At 44.0% G+C, this 19,729-nt stretch overlaps 1 protein-coding gene across 2 annotated transcripts in view; it reads left to right on the top strand.

The window, feature by feature from the left end:
* The window catches only part of PPP2R2B (protein phosphatase 2 regulatory subunit Bbeta), a 431,534-nt gene that overhangs the window by 133,284 nt on the left and 278,521 nt on the right, over positions 1-19,729 (top strand). Inside the window, exon 2 of one of the 2 annotated variants that reach the window (XM_060008592.1) lies at positions 4,361-4,554. The exons of the other annotated variant lie outside the window; for it this stretch is intronic. Within the exon in view, the coding sequence (XP_059864575.1) occupies positions 4,361-4,554 (194 nt within the window). The remainder of the gene's footprint in view (positions 1-4,360; positions 4,555-19,729) is intronic. 2 annotated transcript variants of the gene reach the window in all.

Below are 19,729 nucleotides of genomic sequence, written 5' to 3' on the forward strand. Positions count from 1 at the left end.
TATGAAGTAGTTCCTGTTATTTTCTTCCAATGTTGCAAATACAGAGGCTAGAGATGTTAAATTACTTTTGCCAAAGGTCATGAAATTCATAAATGCCTGAGCTGGGACAAAAAATCAGTACTGTCTGACACCTAAAGCCTATATTAAGAATCTCTAGACTGGCTTAGGTCAAAGGTTTGAATAAAATTGTAGATATTTAATGTGCTAATCGGACAGCATGACCTGCAAGTAGTTTCCAATGTAGGCAGGGCTAACTTAACTGGGCTAGGGGTATGTGAGAGCATTGGGGAAACATAATAAAAGTGATGAAAAAACGAATGTGTTCCCGTGCTGTCATGCTAGATTGTGTAACTTAAGAAGGCTGTGTATTTGTAATTGCCCTTTTCTGTGTAAAGCACAGGCCTGAATTAGGCCAGCCTTTCAGAGCATCCTCTGCTGCCCCTTTTGTAGCCTGTGGCCCCCTTTCTATAAATTGTAAATTAGATACTAAGTTCCATGATGGCAGAGACGACTGTACATCTTCCGCACTGATGTTGCTGAATCTTTAGTCCTATCCCAGTGGCTGACATGGTAGGTACTTAAATATTTGTTCCATAGTACTGGTGGTGATGATAGCAAATACTCAACAAGTGATTGCAGTATATTCTTTCCAATATTATCTCATTTAATCCTCATAATAACTCCATTAACTTTTTTTCTCCCTAATTTATAGATTAAAAAAAAAAACATGGCTTAAGACATCTCATAACTTGCTCAAGGACATAATAATAAGTGGCAGAAAATCAGCTTTGCTTGATATCAGAGTCTTGACACTTAACATTATGCTCTGGTCTGTTGATTTATAATGTATTTGTTGTATCCCTAAGAAAGCTCATATTACTAAAATCAGATGATAGAATTTCAGTTCTGTGAAGAAAGGGACTCTGTTTTGTTTTAACTGTATCCCAGCACCTACAATAACTCTTGTCATATATTAAGTGCTCAGTAAATATTTTTGGTGCATATGTATGCGGGAATGGGTAGGACAGTTATTTCAACAGGAATAGGAGTTACAAACTGGAAATTTACTGGCTTACAACACACTTTGTTGTTGGGTTTTGGGGGGCAAGAATTTAAATAAAGGTAGAGCTTTAAAAGCTAAATATCACTGAACAAATTCAGTAATTTACTCATTCATCTACGAAATATTTATCTCCAGTCAGTAAATATAATTGAGCATCTACTAAGTGCCAGGCTCTTAATAGCAGAGATATAGTGGAATGGTTGGCAATTATAAGTAAACAAATATTACAAAAGGCAAATGTTCCATGAGGAAGGAAACAAAAAAGATGTTAAGACAAAATACCAGGAGCAGGGACTATGGGGAGGCCAGGGAATGCCTCAGAGAAGTAGGGACCGTTCAGCTGTGATGCTGAAGAATGCCAGGAACACGAGGAAGGGGCACCGGGAATGAATGGCATGTGCAAATGCCAAAAGCTTTTGGAAAGAACTTGACACATTGGAGGAACAGAAAGAAGGTCAGAGAGTCTTCTTAGAAATGGTCTGTGTAGTCCTCTTACAACTACAGGATTGCACAGGGCTTCCTTCACTCCCTGACCTCCTTTACCGCACATCGTTGTGTTAAGGAACAAAGCCAACAGCTGTATTTTTCTTGGTTTTGGTTGGAGGGGATGGTTCCCTCCTGCCCATAGCAGAAAAGAGTGGTTCGCAAAATAGAAACCTTGGAATCTACTTAATCTACTTAATGGAGAGCCATCTAATTTGCCTTCTCACAACTTATGTCTTAGGAAAATATTGCCTATACTGTTGAATAAAATACATGCAGGAAGAATTTGGTAGGAAACAGGAAAGGGAAAATTTAGTAAACCCAGAGGCTTGATCTCTGGAGGGGACATTTCTCCCATTGCTTACAGTGGAAAATTCCTCAAGCACAGCCTGGCTAACGGGACTGGGCCTTCCTGATTCATCTTGCAACTCTGTTCCAGTCTAGCCCGCATTCTAGAAAGACATGGGTGAGAATATCCCAAATAGTACTCCAAGGTCTCCAGTGGCAACGTAAGGTCATTTCAACTCGAAGCAAGATGTCTTCTCACCGCTTTAAGATGAACTTAGCTTTCCTCCCCTTTCCCCTCCCCCCCCCTTATGCCTACCTGCAAGAGAAGCTGGACTATGTAACTACAGACGAGCTGACCTCTGGAGCCTTGGTGATGGATACAGCTCATCATGTGAAGAACCAGCCATGGCAACTGGAGCTGAAGTGGATTAAATCAATTTGCACCAGTCTTCATCTGTTCCTGGAATTTCATATGTGAATTTGGCACAAATAGTCAGACAAGTAGGAGAGACTTAACCAACAGATGAGAATAAAATGGAATCTACTGTAAGATGAATTTCCCCGCCCCAAATTATATCAAAGAATATTTCGCCTCTCTTCTCCCAGAGATATGCGGTTGCTTTCTGGAGATGAGGACAATGCCATTTGCCACCTGGCAGAAGCATCTGTTCTTCATGGAAATCTGATGGCAATTCCCAACCTCAGTTAAGGACTTGTTTTCCCATTTTTTTTGACTTCAAATACTTTCTAAATTGTGTTAGCCGAAGCATTGTATGTATATAATTAACTCAAAGGTCCCTCTGGGCTCATCCAGCTAAACTGGTGAAGCTTAACTGAGCAAAACATTCGCTGATGTCTCTCCGGATGTCTCTCCCTGCAGTGACACCCACTGAAATGAATGCCTTCTGCAAGGGGAAATCGGGGACATTTCTTTTCCAAACTGGCTTTCTAGTGATTCGGGTTGCTTCAGAAATGATTGTAGTTGTTTCATAACAATAACGATCTCATTTTCTTTCAAATATGGAACTTGCGATCTGCGATTCGGGAAAAATTGGGGTTGCGGTGGGATTCTGTATTTTCCTCCTAGTTGAAGTAGGAAGATAGGCCTCTTTCTGGTGTTCACTGGATCTTTGACATTCCCTCAGGGAAGCAGTGGCGCTCTGCTGGCACAGGGCTCCAAGGCGCAGGGCTCCACTGTACCTTTCACGTGGAGAGCAAATGTCAGCGGTTCCTGCAGTGCTGTGTCTTCACAAGCAAAACCCGCAGGGGGGCCTGGAGCTGTTTGTCCAAAACTAAGTGCAAAGGGCTAGGGAACGTGGACTTTTTCAGACTGACTATGTTGACAAGATTCATAACTCAGCCCTCTTCCTCCCTCTGCCAGTGTAGACGCAGACGCCTACAGGTAGAAGAGGTTTTTGACTCTGTTCGAAAGGGAGAAGTCAGGTGTGATCCGCAGAAAAGTTCTGGCCCCAGCTCCCCGATCTATTCCTAGCGCAGAGAGGGCTTAAGCTAGGCTATGAGCATTCTCTCCTCTCTGTGTGAGGCTTCGATCCCCAGGCCTCGCCCTTGAACTTCATCCAGAGACCACATGCATTATGGAAGGGTGAGCAAAAGGGACCGGGATGTAGACTTCCTGCCTACCCAAGGGAACCTACTTCTCTTTGCGGTCCTGGAGCACAGGTGTCCGGAGAAAGGCAGCGAGCTAGGGACTCTGGGTGCTGGAGTAAACGCCGCCCTGAGCTGCGTGGCGCTAGGGGGAGGGAGGTTGGAAGAGCGCGTCTACGCTTTTCACGTCAACCTGCAAGCTAGCTGCTCGCTGCCCAGGTGCGGGTTCGCGGCTGCGTGCGCCCCACTGCAGCAGAGAGCAGCCGCAGCCTCGGCCTCGGCCACCACCGCTGCTGGGGAAGAGTCCTGGGGCTGCTGACGCGGTTGGGAGGAGCCTCGCCTTTAATGCACCAGCCGCCTCCAGCCTCCTCCTGCAGCAGCAGCGGCAGCTGCGAGTGCGCGCGTGTGGGTGTGAGGGTGAGTGCGCTGGCGCCGGCTGCAGCGCCCTGCCCGGCTCCCCGCCGGCTGCCGAGCCCCCGCCAGCTCGAGCCGCCCTCCCGTGGGACCAGCACCCTCATCCGGGCCGGGCCCGCCTGAATCCTGACCCTGCCATCTCGCCACTGCAGCTCGGGTCCAGAAAGGCACCATTTTGTCGCGGCTGCCCGCTCTCCCAGGGGGAGGAGGGATCTTTTTTGCATTTCGGAGCGGCTGCCAACGAAGGGAACCTGTTGGGCATCTCCCCAGCCCCGCTTGTGAGCGCCTGCGGGGCGGCGGGCGGGACCAGACCCCTCGGGGCACGGCGCATCTTGGCACCCGGAGGCAGCGGAGGCAGGCGCAGCATCCTCGCCGGGAACTGGAGCTGGAGTGAGCGCACCGCGGGAGGAGCCGCCGCAGCCTCGGAGATCCCGGGCGGAGGAGGTGACAGCTCCATTGCCGGGTTTTTATTTTTTTTCTCTCTCCGCCTCCCCGTCTCCTCCTCAGGCTCGGACCATGGTGCAGTCCCACTGGCTCCCCTGCCCCCCTCTCCTGTGAGACTGGCTGCGGGGAGGGATCATGGATACTTGTCTGCCGGCTTCTGGTTCCCACGCAAGTAAGCCTGCTGTCAATGGAGGAGGACATTGATACCCGCAAAATCAACAACAGTTTCCTGCGCGACCACAGCTATGCGACCGAAGGTAACGCCAGCCCCGCCGCATTCCGCCGCTGGGGAAGGGCGCAAGTTGCGGATCGCTGAGCTCCGCGGGCAGCCGGGCGAGTAGCGGCGGAGACTCCTGCGGGCCCCGGGGCTGGGGCGGGGGCTCGGCTCGCAGGGGCAGCTGCCGGTGCGCCCCACATCCATCCGGGCTCCGCGAGGCGAGCCGGGCGTTCAGCAGCAGGTGGACCCGGCGCCCACGGGAGTTAAAATGGCCCTCGGGGATGAGGTTTTTCAGGGTGGGGCTCCCGGCTGGAAAAATGACCCCCCAAAGACAGATGACCCCTTCCCCCAATATGTATGCAGGGTCGGGTTGAGGGGAGAAATAAGAAGGAAGGGGGCCCGAGAGGACCGTGGGTCCACCCCTCTCTGAGCGGAATGATGTGTCTCTCAGTGGCTGCAAGGGTGGGCATGGTTTCATTTCCTGCCCGTTCATCTCTCCGGCCGGGTTACCTGCTTAGACAATCAAAAGCCCAAAAGGCTCGTTGAAAAAGGGCGAACCCCTCTCCCCTTGGAAGTGCATTAGCAAGATATAAAAAGGTAGCTGGGGAAACAGTGCTGGGGCGGCGAGCGAATGAGTGTGACACGTGGGGCGAGCAATGCGATCAGTGGGGCCTTTAAAAATCACCATTATGAATTCTGCAGCAGTAGTTTCTGCTGAATCAACAGCCAGCAGAAAGCAAGAGGGTTCAGTAAGCTGAGCTTTGCCAAGAGGTGAAATTGTCGTGTTTCTCTCTCTCTCTCTCTCTCTCCCCCCCCCCCGCCACCCCCCAGATTGTTCTGACATTAGCCTGAGTGAGGTGCAGGCAGGAAAGAAAAGTCAGCAGGTGGAATCTCATTTGCCTTTTGTGTGGGAATAGAGAGAGGAGGCTTTTTTTTGTTTGTTTCTAAATACCAAAACTTTTGCATTTTTGCTTTCATTTTGTACCTGTCAGCCTTTATCCTTCACCACTCCTATAAAGTGTTGCATTGTCACATTGTGATAGCCACATGAGAAAATATGTGTGAAAGTGCTTTAGGAAAATGTAGCAAGGCGTGTTAATTTAAGATTCTTCTTCTTATTCTTGGGTGCTAAAATTTCTGTAATATTTAATCAAATCAAGACCATTAGAGAAATGTGATGGGCGTGGTGGTAGTAAGAGTTCAAGTTGTGAAAGATAAAAAGACACACAATTTGGGGGTAAAGGTGGCATCTTCTCTAAACATCCCTGGAAGTTTTAGATAGAAAGAATGCCCAGCACTATTGAAAATACATGCTTCGTTCATCATCATTATTAGAGAGCATCACACCTAATGCGTCCATGGCGCAAGACAGATCAAGCCGAGCTTTATGAGCTCTGGCCTTCAGGAGCTTAGAAGTGGCTTTTAAGGTGTTCAGCAGCCTGTCCCTGCCCCATACCAAGCACCATACTTGCTGATTCTTTTTACTTGCCTGGTGACAACGTGGTGGTAAGATGTTCTTCCCCATTCTTAGTGCTTTGTCACTGACTCACCAGGTAGAACATGATCAGCTCTGGGTCAGAGCATATCATCCAAAAGAGAAGTTGGCTTTCGGGTCTATTGTCCTTGGGGGCGCACCTTGTTTTTTTTTTTTTTCTATTTGAGACAACAAAGATAGAGGGCTGCCTTCATGTTTTCTTCTGTATTGCATTATGCCTCCAAGTGCAGGCAGAGGAAACTTACTGAGCTGGGAAGATGGGGAAATTGAGGCCATGTGCGTAGCACCGTCATCTGTAGAATGAAGAAGTGAGTTAAACACGGCATTCCTTATCGCTTTCAGGGCCCTAGATACTACTTAATCTTTGTTCCTATTTGATGACATTTTTGTAACCTCTGGTTCTGAATAAAATATCTGGGTTCATATAGTCTGAAATGAGGCATGAGTTTATAGCAAAGAACTTTCTAAAATTTTTCCAAATCAGCCTCTTGGATTCCTCCCCCCACCCCCCAACTGCCACCACATTGAAAATTTAAACAAACCTTTATTTCACAGTATGCTTCCAGGTTTCTTTACCTGATCTTAGTGAAGGTCTGAGAAGAAAAAAAAAAAAAATTGGAACTTAGACAATGTAGATTGCCTTTTTACATGCAATCCCTAATTGCATTTTAGGAAACATTGACCTGGCCAGAGGGGGAAGTGTCCTTCTGATGATGATGAATTACCTTCAAAGTGCTAGTACACCTTGAAGGAACCCCACTAGATCAAAATATTCTTTGTTAAAATCGTCTTCATTGGGGGCTTGCCACAAAGTTCTCTTCCCTTTATTAACTTAAACTCACCTTCTGGAGAATTAATTTCTAGGTCCTTCTATAGACTTTGCTTTTCTTTTTGCCTCCTTTGATATTTCTGCATTTTCCTCCCTTGCCCAGATATGGCAGGGTTTTTTTGCCAAATCTCCTTCGCATGTATCTCTGAATTTTTCTTCCCTCTGCTCGGATCATTCCACACTGCAGTATTCTATTTAAAGCTGAAAGGTTTTTGCTGTGTAGTTAGTGTGAAGGACTCCAAGCTCCATTTGCATTGTAAGTGGTATCTGCAGGCAAGTTCATCCGGGTAAGAGCAATGCAGATGCTAAAGGACACTTTTTCCCAAGCTCCTCCCTCTCTCTCTCTCTGATGGGAAAAGAATACATGATGTGCATTTATTAAAAACATTTCTTATAACTTTTCTTTTATTCTGAGTATTAAGTTACCACCCTCCCCTACGTTTTCCTATCTTTTCCTCCCTTTCTTAAAGTTACTATCTTTGAGTATCTTCTCTTTTCCAAGCCCTGTACTGAGGTTTCTGTAAGTAGCATTTTAATATGTCCATCCCCTGCTAAGTGGATCTTGTTATTTCCATTTGCAAATAAGGAAACTGAGCAACTGAGGCCCAGGGATGATACTAATTTGTCAAGGTCACACAGTCGGGGGAAAAGCTTGTCTTCAAACTGAAGACTGGCTGACATGCTCTTCTACTAGGAAATTCTGCACTGCTTCATTTTTCTTTAACTATTAGTTCCTGTTATGGGGAAGATCACAATGGTTTATCTTTGAGTGTAAATGGTGTTCCCATCTGAGGAAACATTCTTTGCAGGGATCAAAGTGTGTGTTTGGGTTTAATACCTGAGGAAAAGCATCGGTAGGGCTGGCTTTCTATATTTTTAGACTTGTTAGAACCAACTAAAACTCCCTCTCCATTAGAGCAGTCTGAGAGTTTTCTAGATTAATCTTTCTACCCTCATATGGGGCACAGTCAGAATAAATATTCTACGTAGGTGGACTTTACAGGAATGGCAATCTGGTTAGAAGAGGAAGTCGGAGAACTTATTGTTTAAAAATAACTATTCTGTTCTCAGTTTCCTTAGCTTTAAAATGGGAATAACATTAGAACCTATGCCACAGGAGAAAAGAATATCTAATGCAGGAACAGCACTCAACACAGTGCCTGATACAAAGCCAGTCCTCGATCAATGCCCTCAATACATTCTAGCCGTTGTTAGTATTACTTAAACTGCATTTGCATGGCAAGCACCCTGGTTTTCCTCGGATTGTTGTTGATTTGGGATGATCTTGAGGGAAGGGCTAGTGGAAATGGGAGAGAAGTCCCTGAGACCCACCACAGTCTCTTTCTTGACTCAGCCACTAGCCACAGATCTTGCCACTTGGCAATCTGCCTTCATGTACTTGCTGGTTATATTCTGGGAGTGAGTAAGTTCCATCTTCTCTTAGAGGCCTTAAAAAACCCAGACTGCTTGTACATATTAAAAGAAGAACAAATTCACTGAGTCCATGTATTGTTATTATATTAATATGATATTATTATTATGTAACTGTTGATTCCTTCTGCCTTTAATTCCTTCAACAACTATTAACTAACTTTCTGTGGGGGTGATCCTGCATGCTCTGGTACAGACATTGTGTCTGTTCTCATGGAGCTTTTGGGCTGGTGGAGAAAGTAGACATTGAACTAATGATTTTGCAAAAAAAATACCTAGCTACCAACTGTGACAAGCGATATTCAGGAAAAGCACAAGACGCCTTGAGATTATGTGTAAGGCAGAAAGGCGAATCTAATTTAGGCTGGGGGTTCAGTGACTGCCTTTCAGACAGAGTTGAAGCTGAAAACCAAAGGATGAGTCAGGAATTAACAAGAACTGAAGACATTTCAGGTAGAAGGGGCAATAGGTCCAAAGCACAGAGATATAAAATAGTCTGACAGATTCAAAGAATGAGAAGATGCCTAGGGTTGAGTGTAGGGAACAACAAGAAGAGTGACAAAAATGAGACTGGAGCCTACAGTTTACTTTGGAATGGACCAAAACCAAGAAAAATTAATACTAGGAGAGAAGGATGGATAAATGGATAGATAGATGATAAAGCAAGTATAAAATGTTAATGGTAGAATCCAGGTGGTCGGTCAACGTACATTCACTGTAATTTTTTTTCAACTTGACTATTTGTTTGAAAATGTTTGTAATAAAATGTTACAAAAAAGAAACTGGAGAGTATTTAGGGACCGGATCATGTTGGGCGTTGTTGGCCTTAGGAGTTTGGACCTTATCCAAAGATGGATCGAAAGCCATTAAAGGATTTTGATCGGGGAGAAATATGATCAGGTTTGTTTTTTCAAAACTCAGGCTGGATATGATCAGGTTTGTTTTTTCAAAACTCAGGCTGGTTGCTATGTAGGGTGGGGTCAGAGGGCTGGGTAGGAAGTGAATAGGGGTGAAAGTAGGGGGATAGTTAGGCCACGGCTATCCCCTAGGATGGTGGCAGCGATAGAGGTGGAGAGAATTTGATGGATTCGAGATACATTGTAGGAGAAGAATGGATAGGGCTGAGTTGGTGTGACAGACTGGGTGGAGATGGAGAAGTAGATGGAGATGGTGTCAAGGATGACCTCCCAGGATCTTGCCATGAGAATGGATGCATAGTGGGGCTTTCCACTGAAACTGGAGTCATCTAGCCTCACGGTGAGACTCTCAAGTAAGCAGCTGATATCTGGGACTGAAGCTCAGAAGAAAGATCTGGACTAGATTAAAATTTGGGGTGTCACGGGTATATTAAAGGTACTTAAAAGCATGTGAATAGATGAGATGCCTAGGAGAATAGCACTGCAGGGCAGAATTTGAGCCAGTGAGTGAAAAATTACAAGGAAACCGATCTTGGCTCCGTATAAAGAAATTGTACCAGGACAGAATACCTTGGTGTAAGCATAATTAACCGCACACTTAAATTATACCAGTAATGCTGTATGACCATTTTTGAGCGATATGATAGAATAAGAAGAGGCCAGTCTTGGGTGAGTTGAGTTCATAGGGTCTCCAAACTTGAGATCTGTGTGACCTGTGAAATGTTACAGCTTCTTAGGGGCATGAGAATAAAAGAAAGTGAAATTCCCTGCTTCCTCCCCTCCCCCCATCCATCCCACACTTGCTCAAGAAAGAGGGAAGCTATGATGAGTAAAACTAGGAAGGTACATGAAAATGACTTTGATATGAAGGTGCTGGAAAGGCATCAGAAAAATAAAAGGAGGTAGTGTCATGATGGAGAGCTGCCCTGTAGTTCCTCAAGTTGCTTTGGTATTTTTATGCAAATGCAAGATCAGAATAGGATTTCCAATGCATATGGATGACTGAGTTCTCTGCTAGTCTCAGAAAAATCTGAAATGGAAGGTGGGAAGAAGCAGCCTTATACTATTATAAATGACCTTTCCGGGGATAGGAAATGTTCCACTACTAAGCATAATAACCAGAGTGCATTGAAAATCACTAGCAAGTATTCATTATTAGCATCCAGGTCCCCAGGGGCCATCCCAAGCCCTTTATGAGGGCTGGTCAGAAACGTACCAATGAACCTGGGGTGAATAATATTAGGCCAGTCCTGTCAAAATATTGGTAGGCTCAATGAAAAGAGCACAGCTGCAGACTGACATTCCTAGATTCTAGCATTTGCATTTACGAAGAAACTAAGGGCCCAATTTAGATGCTTAGATGAGGGAGGAGAACTAAGGTTTCTTGAGTACTGTCTGTATCCCGGGCATTTTCCTAGGTGTTTCTCATGTGTTGACTCCTTTAATCTCCTTCAACAGCTCTGAGGGAACGGTTGCGTTAGATGCATTTTTCAGAATAAGAAATTGCAAGGTTTGGAGAAGCAAAGAAACTTGTATAAGGTCACATACTTGGAAGTGGCAGACCCAGATTGGAACCAATGACTGCCTGGATTCTAGGCAAGTGTTCTTTGCCCACCCCTGCTGCTGCTTGTCTGGATTTTAGAGGGAAAAAAATTCAGGTTGTGTTCAACGCTCCGCATACATCCCCATGGTGCCTGTTCAGTGCTACTCAGTTCACCCGGTTCATCTCATCCCAGTAAGATAGTGCACAAGTCTAGGCTTTCCTCTTTTTCCCACAGGGAGGGAGCTGAATTCCCCCGGTTGGGGCCGGAATCCTTAGCTGACTTAATCCTGTAGATTTATTCTACTCTAGCTATAATAAGAAAAGAAGGAAAATATTTACGGAATTGAACAGTCAAAGTATAAAAATTAGCTGGGTTTTTATAGCCTTCTCCATGTCCCTCACCCCCAGCCTGGGACACTCACAATGAAGTTCCCACTGGGCCATCCAGGCACCCATTCTCCAGAGTTGATGGCAACTCACATAGTTGTCTGGAGCAGAGCAAAAGGAATGGGCCGGAGGCAGCTGGATGACGGCTGATGTCCTTTTGCCTCAAGGGTGGTGTCTGAGAACTCATTTTGGCCAGAGCAACTCTCCAGTAGTGCTCTACCCATCTCCCATTAAAATCATATTTGCTTTCATCTCCAAACTTCATTCTTACCACCAAATTTCCTTCTGTTGCTTTTCCAATAGAATGCTAGAGTGAGGCTGAAAATCAGCTCTGACCTGACAAACCAGTTCTGACATAATTATCCCATTGGAAGCACAGATTCTTCTTACAAGACCACTAGGAGTTTTGTCGTAAATCCAGGAATCCTTGGTATCTTATGCTCCAAGTTCACTATGGGAATAGTGGGAAGTGGTCATAATAGGATATGTATTTGTGAAATCCATGGACAACTAATTAGTATTAATGGGTTTTTTGGGGAAAGGGTCATCGTGGGTAATGGAAAAGGATGGCCATGTAGAGGGGTAAGTCAGACTGTCAGTTCTGTTCTTTTGAGGAAAGAGACCTGATTGATTCCAGCAATGAAAAGAAATGAAGGGGCAAGAAGATGCATGGAGTCTAAGGGTCTGCAGGGGCCTCTACAGGCAGGATTTTAACGTGAGAAAGATGAGGTCTACCAGAAGGAGTGTGCCAAAGAGTACCTTACCTATGAGACGATGTATTCTAGGCGTACTGGGCTTGACGCTGGGCGACTGACAGCCTCCTCCATCATGCGTGGCTGATTTCACTGCTTGAATCCATTAAGTAATGAACCCGAAGTAGTCGCAGAATGGCAGGCCATCTCCTCCACTTAATGCAGGGGGCTCAGCTCTGTGACCCTCAACAGATGCACAAGGGTGCTGAGTGTGGAAAAGCTGTAAATGGCCCTAATGGGAGATATTGCAGCGAGAGGCTGAGCACTCCCAGGTGGTCTGAAAGGCAAAACCTGGACCCCTAAGTACAAAATATCACCAGGAAGCATTTTACCAAAGAGGAGAGCTGAACAAGAAACTTGAGAGTAGCATCGCTCATGTAACTTTGCAGAGGTAAGTTGGGGCCAGGGACACCCAGATTAGGAGGTCTGTTGATTCACAGCTGCTGTACTGTTGTCATTCATGGTTCTCTCTGCCTTTATGTCTATTTATAAGGCAAATAATGCATAAATGCCTTCTTACTTGAAGAGCTTCAAGCATTATGGAAGTAGGTAAAGCAAAGCATGAATCACTTCCATCCCCACACCAATCCCACTTCTTTGCCCGGAGTTACCATTGTCAGTAGTTGGTGGGCTTCCTTATAGACACCTTTCTATACATTTCCGTACATTTAAATATACATGTACAGATACACATTAGGGGAGGGATTGTTTGTATAACTGAATGCATACTGCTTGATTTACTTGCGCTTTGTTTTCTCGCCCATTCAATGACATATCTGAAAGACCTTTTTGTGTCAGGACACCTACGTCTGCCTTGTTCTTTTTAATGGCTGCATAGTGCCCCGTGGTATGACTGTACTGCAGTGTATTTAGCAGTTCCCTTGTGGCTGGATGGGAAATTGTTTCCGGCTTTTTATATTACATAAGATGCTGCAGTGATTATGCATATACATATGTTTTTGTTCAAACATTCTCCTTTAAAGCCGAGATACCGGTTCTCATTTCTTAGCAAAATGGCAAGACGGAATCTCTGGTCCTTCATTTATTCTCTAAGTAACCTTGGATAAGTCATTTAACTTCATGAACTTGAACTTCCTAATGTAAGAAATACCTGGCATGCCTATGTATATGTGCGCAGTACTGTGTATTCTAAAACCACTGTGGATTTGAGTGTTAATACAGAATAATGTTGATTACTAGCAGTTGTGGAGGGCTCGCTATGTGCCATGAACCAACTTTGGGCTTTAAAGTATCTTTCTCGTTGATACTGTCCTTATACCCCTTTAAGTGAAAAGTTGAAGCAGAATGAGATTACTTGTTCAAGGTCACCCAGCTGTGGGTGGCAGAACAGAAGTCACTTCCAGGTCTGTCCATGTAGTAGATAGACACGCCTGCTTAAAAAAAAAAAAAAAAAGTCATGATGTTGATGCAGAGGAAAGATTCTTCTTTCTAAAGAAATTCTCCTTTGAGTCAATACCAATACACAGGGTCTAATTTTTATCAAGAATTTGAAGATGAACAGAGGGAAAATTGGAAGGCAATGCAGTCTTTATTGTAATCAGTGGTTTGGAATGCACTTGAGAAGACCTGGGTGTTATTCCCAGTCCTGCCACCATAATTAGTCACTTTTACTCTCTGGGCATTGATTTCCTAATCTACTAAAATGAGGTTGAAGATGGGGGAGGGGAGGCAAGCTCTCTATAGATTTTCTTGGCTCTAAGTTTCTGTGATGCACTGTGTCTGTATTTGTGATCATCTAGGTTTGTTTTGTGTGTTCTGACGTTGTAGTCGGGGGTGAACTTGTGGGACACAGATGTAGGCTTTAAATGGCCCCAGAACTCCAGGTCTGGCTGTATGTACTGATGGGTCAGATCATCTTTCTGGCAAGAAGGCTCTGGAGCAGCCAAGAGGTGGAGCCAGAAAGGGAAGCGTCTCTGCCTGAAGCTGCTGCAGACGGAGGAGCCAGTCTGTCTGGGCGGCCCATGACTTTGAGAGGAGCCATTTGGCAAAGTTGCTGGCAAGAGCTGCCTTGCAGCATGAATTCTGGAGACTGTCCTGGGCTGGAGTGAATCAGGGATGCAGCAAAGGTGGCTGGTGGAACAAATAACCATCTGGTGAGCAGGGCACTGCTCAACTTGCCGCACCGACAGGAAAGAGCGAGTGCCAATTGGTGAGGCTGAGCCTTCAGTGACATGATCTGACAGGCACAATAGACTGTCTCCCCTGCTGTTGTGTGCTCCATGGAGGGGGCTGTAAATCCCACACGAACCTTTTTCTTTTAGAAATCAGGAAGCCCCAGTTCCTTCTACTATTATAAATTAGGAAATAAAATTCACCAACTCCAGCAAAATTGATTTTTGGATTTCTTGCCAGCTTGCTGTGGTGGTGGTGCTGGGGAGTGTGGTGAAATAGAAGTTCTTGCTCTCAGGCATCTTTCCATCCAATTGGGCAGATGATGCTCTGACCTTCTCAAAACGTACTCAATCATATAAGCCAGACTGTGTGAGTCTGTGCTGCGTTTGCCTCTCTGTTATCCCTGGGGGGCTGAGATGGTGGAATCAGAGCCTGCCTGGCTCAAGACGCCCCCCTCCAGCAGTACTAGTTCCGAGGCCTTGGACCAGTCACGCCATCTCTCTGATTATTTTTTTACCTATAAAATATGGCAGCGGCCGAGGCAACATGCCCCTGGCTAACATGTTATTGTTTATACGTGAGCATTTAATAAATACAGAAGAATCCCTCTCACTCCATGCAGTTGGGACCAATAGTGGATGATAAGTTGGAATAGTTAAGGCAGAGAATCATAACAATGATACCCCTATTTTATTTTTTTTAGTTGAAGTATAGTTGATTTACAATGTTGTGTTAGTTTCAGGTGTACAGAAAAGTGATTGAGAGATATGTATATATTGTTTTTCAGCTTCTTTTCCCTTATAGGTTATTACTAAATGTTGAGTATAGTTCCTGATACACCTATTTTAAACAGCATTGCCTAATTTTGATGAAAAGCCTGTTGAAGAATCAAAGCTTAGTCTCTGAGTATGGAACTGCTGATCGGGACTTACATTTTTCTTGCACAAACCACACCCAAAATGACAAAGACCATGTCTGAGATTGGTTTCCTTGAGGTTGAGTGAGAGTGTAGATTGGTTAAGTAGAACCAATCTTCACTACTGATCCTTCTAGATTTTTATGGTCGTCCCCCATCTTTTCTCTCTCCCACATTTAGTTGACAATTCTTGATCGTTTTTTGAAAGCATTAAACTTAGTTTTCATATCAAACAATCATTCTCTGCCTTTGCACACCATTCTTTTCATCACCTTCCATGATATTTAACTAAATGACAAGTATACGGGCATCAAGAGATTTGGGAGCGGACACAGCTGACTCTCAGTAGATGTGCAGCTCAACCAAAAGAAACAGAAGTGAGCCGGTGGACCAGAGATGACCTTAATAAATTAGCTGTGAATGTAGAGCAGGCTAGAGACCCATTTTACAGAGGGAATTGAAGGCATATTTTCATCCAATGAGTCAACCTCCTGGAGGTCTGTTAAAAGATATTCTGTTGTAATTATGATACGGAGGAAGAGCCATCGTATACTGAGTACTGAGTGTACCAGGAATTGAGTTAAGGACTCTATATATCAGCGGTCGCCAACCTTTTTGGCACCAGTGACCGGTTCTGTGGAAGACAGTTTTTCCACGGGGGTGGGGGGATGGGTCAGGTGGTAACGTGAGCAATGGGGAGCGGCAGATGTAGCTGCGCTCGCTCTCCCGCTCGCCTGCCTCCTGCTGTGCCTCCCGGCTCCTAACGGGCTGAGGACCGGTACCGGTCTGGGGGTTGGGGACCCCTGCTATATATGATGTACTATATATTACGTGTATATGTATTGTGTACTGCATTGGTGTGTATATATATGATAATAGGTACGTGCATCCACGTGTGCGTGTACATCATAAAATCCTCACAGCAATCCTCAGCTGTGTTTACAATTAAGGCTGAATTAGGTGAGACTTCTTAGGTCTTAGTCACCGTTGTCTATTATCCATCTCCTAGTCCAATATCTGGTAAAGAGCGCTTATTACACGTTTATTAAGGAAATGAGGGAATGTATGACAAAACTGAGGCTTAGAGAAGTTGTGTAATCTGCCCAGCATCAGTCAGCAGACTCGGGACTTGAATGCATGTACGTCTGACACAGAAATGTATGTTCTTAAGAATGGATTTAGGACGTGGATGGATCTAGAGACTGTCATACAGGGTGAAGTAAGTCAGAAAGAAAAACAAATATTGTATATTAACGCATATATGTGGAACCTAGAAAAATGGTACAGATGAACCGCTTTGCGGGGCAGAAAGAGAGACACAGATGTAGAGAACAAACGTGTGGACACCAAGGGGGGAAAGTGGCGGGGTGTGGGGGGTGAGGGTGGGATGAACTGGAAGATTGGGATTGACATATATACACTAATATGTATAAAATGGATGACTAATAACCTGCTATATAAAAAATAAATAAAATAAAATTCAAAAAACCCGGATTTAGGTATATTACAATAATTTCTTTTTTACAAAGCTCTTGGAGATATACTTTGGATCTCATATTGCCCTAAGAATAACCTGATGGGATAAAAATCTGGTGTCATCTCCGCTTTTCACAAGAACGTAGATGCTCTAGAACAGGGTCTGTAAATTGTCCTGTAAAGGGCCAGATAGTAAATATTTTCATCTTTCCTGACCATACAGTCTATGTCCCACCTACTCAACTCTGCCATTGTAGCGTGTGGGCATGGCTGTATTCTAGCAAAACTCTATTTGCAAAATCAGGTGGTGGCCCATGGACCACCGTTTGCTGACCCCTATTCAAAAACAGTGTTTGGTACCCAATAATGTTCAAAAAATGTTGATCTTCCAAGTGAGTGATTTTGGTAAGTGCTAGAGGGATGCTTACCTGAACAGGAATGGCTCAGTGGGGAAGGTGGGGTCTTCGTGGGATTCTGACAGGTGGAGCAGAGCAGCACAGGCATTCCTTATGGAGAGTGGAGTCTTGTGTGATCTTAGGAGGCAAAAGTAAGCAAGGAAAATGGTGTATTATTGAGCAAATGAGCTGGAGACTAGAGACATAGCTGACTGTTTGATGCCCATTAGAACCCTCATATACCACCACACATCTTCCAGGTAGTGTCCCCACAGCTGCTCACTCAGTGGTTACTTTAAAAATGTTTGTTATATACTAGGCATCATGCTAAAAAAAAACCCCAGATATGCAATTAAAAAAAAAAAAACAGACACATATTCTACTGTCATAGAGCTTGCATTCTACTGGAAAGATACACTTTAAACACAAACATAAGAACATGAATATAAATCTTGGTAAATGCTACATAGGAAAAGAATAGAGGCTGTGAGAGAACAAAATATATGCTCACTGATGAAAATCGGGACTGTAAAGAAAAGTGTAAAACAGAAAGTCGAATTTAGCTCTGAACATAATCATTACAAACATTTCTTGATGTATTTTCTTCCAGGCTGCTGTGTGTGTGTGTGTGTGTGTGTGTGAGAGAGAGAGAGAGAGAGAGAGAGATGGATGAATAAAGGAATTATATGAAAAATATTATCATACCTATGTTTGTTTCGGTCCCAAACACAATACTATGAGCATTCTTCTGTAACATCCTATAGTTAGACCATAATTTTACCAATCACTCAATGCTGGAAGTTTGGATTATTTCCAGGATTTTGATGTAATATTTGTGTGATAAATGATTGCATGCATCTAAATCATCTCTCAGGTTATTTTCTTAGAACAAGTGTCTAAAGTCAAGATTACCGGGTTAAATGGTACGAACGATTAAGTTTCTAGAGAAGATCAATAAATTGCGTTCTAAAAAGTGGTACCAGTGAGTGCCTTTGTAATTGCTATGGCTCTTTCCTACTTTTGTTTGGTCCGTGTTTTGCCTCTACTTCACGTTGTTACTCGTTTTCAGTGTGTTTAAGTTCATCCTAGAGAATGTACGTGGGGTGAAAATCAGAAAAAAAACTCATGAAGATATAATTAATGAGCTTTCATTTGATCCCGTTGCCCTTGTCCCTCCCCAAAGCCCCGGGTCCTCTTACCCTTCCTAGTGGGAAAACAAGCTCAGTGCTCAGCCTCCGCTATTAAATACATGGGTAAGTAGCTTGCTCTCTGGGATTTAGTTGCCCACCTACGTTAAATAAAATGACTTTCCTTGTTCCCAGGCATCAGTTGTAGATAAGTATATGGAACCTGGTGACCCAGAAATGTTAATTTTCTTCAAACTGGTGAGTAGGTAATTTCAAAGAATGATTGACCCAATATGACAACCAGTATGGTTGTTTAATGAGCTAGCCTCTTGTGGGGCTCAAATCTGACGTTTCTGAAAGCTATGTTAACCTTTTCTTGTTATTACTATATGTGGTTGAATGCAGTTTGAACCTAGATAAATCTGAGAAAACTAGACTCTATCGTTGGCTCAAGATTTCCAGACATCTCTAATTTCCCTCCAAAACTTGAGAGCATGACTTGATGGAAATGAAAAGTAAAAATCTTATAAACTACCACTGGGATTACATTTTTAATGAGTGATTTTTAGTCCAACAACCGTCGAACAATGCAGAGGTTAATTAGGTATAACTTATAGTCAGGCCTCTACACTCCCAGTTCTTCTGCATCCATGGTTTCAACAAACCATGGACTGTGTGGTACTCAAGTATTTACTATTGTAAAAAATATCCGTGTTTAAGTGGACCCGTGTAGTTCAAACCCATGTTGTTCCAGAGTCAGCTGTATGTTGGCTGTCTGTAGTTCATCAGTCTTTGGGGATTATAGTTGGGAGTCCGTCTGAAGTCTCAGTTCATTTGGCTTGAATACTTGGGGCACTTTTCTCCCTCTAGACTATCTGGAGGTATTGCAGTAAGAAGACCACATTCTTTGACTTTTTTTGTTTAAACTTTTATGAAGTATTAAAAAATGATACACAGTTTGTGACCTAAGCGTTCAGTAGATAAAATTTAAAAGATGCATGGCTGGCTGGCTGGCTGGCTGGGTAGATGGATGGATGGACAGTTCAATGGATAAAGATTTGTGTGGTTAGTGGGTGATCCAGTTCTTCCTCAGAGTTCTAAAAGTATTAAAACAGCTTCTATAAACGTTAAGTTTCAACGATGATTTGAGATGGTAATGTTAAAATCTACCTCTCATCTCCTTTCTCTGCTGTCTGGGAGGCCAGGGCAGGCGGGATGGAGTGAAAGAGTATTGATTAGGGCAGCACAGATGCATGGGGACAGGCTTCCAGGAATTCATCAGTGGTTCTAGTTTAAAAGGAAAAGATATGACAGAGGGGAGAAGAGCTGCCCTGGGACCCTGAGCTTAACAGGAGAGACTGGGACAGCTCAGTGCCTCCAATTGATGTCTCTCACAATGATTAATATCTAATATCCCACTCCAGGTCTGTAGGATTAGCCTGGGTGAAAATAACATACTATGCTTTGGAAGTCAGAACTCTCTGGTTACTTCATAGGACGTAGGAGGAAAGATTTGGGTGCAGTTCCATTTGTGAACAAGGTGTATTTCCTTATGGGTTCTCTGACCCCTCACAGCGTCAGAGATCAAACACCTGCTAAGGTCTCCCCAGGACCTGAAGAACTGTGCACTGTGGTGAAAAATGCAAAAGGAGTCTGATTACCATATTGTACTTCTGCTGCCAACATGCTTACTCAGTCCCTAAGCTTTCTCAGCACAATTTGAGATGGAAATTTTCCGATCAGAATTTTTCCTATAAGTCTAAGAAACTTGGATTTGAGCCCATTGTGCAGGCCAGGTCTTTTCTTTTTCCAGT

The sequence above is a fragment of the Delphinus delphis genome, chromosome 3 (assembly GCF_949987515.2).
Source record: "Delphinus delphis chromosome 3, mDelDel1.2, whole genome shotgun sequence".
Classification (NCBI taxonomy): domain Eukaryota; kingdom Metazoa; phylum Chordata; class Mammalia; order Artiodactyla; family Delphinidae; genus Delphinus; species Delphinus delphis.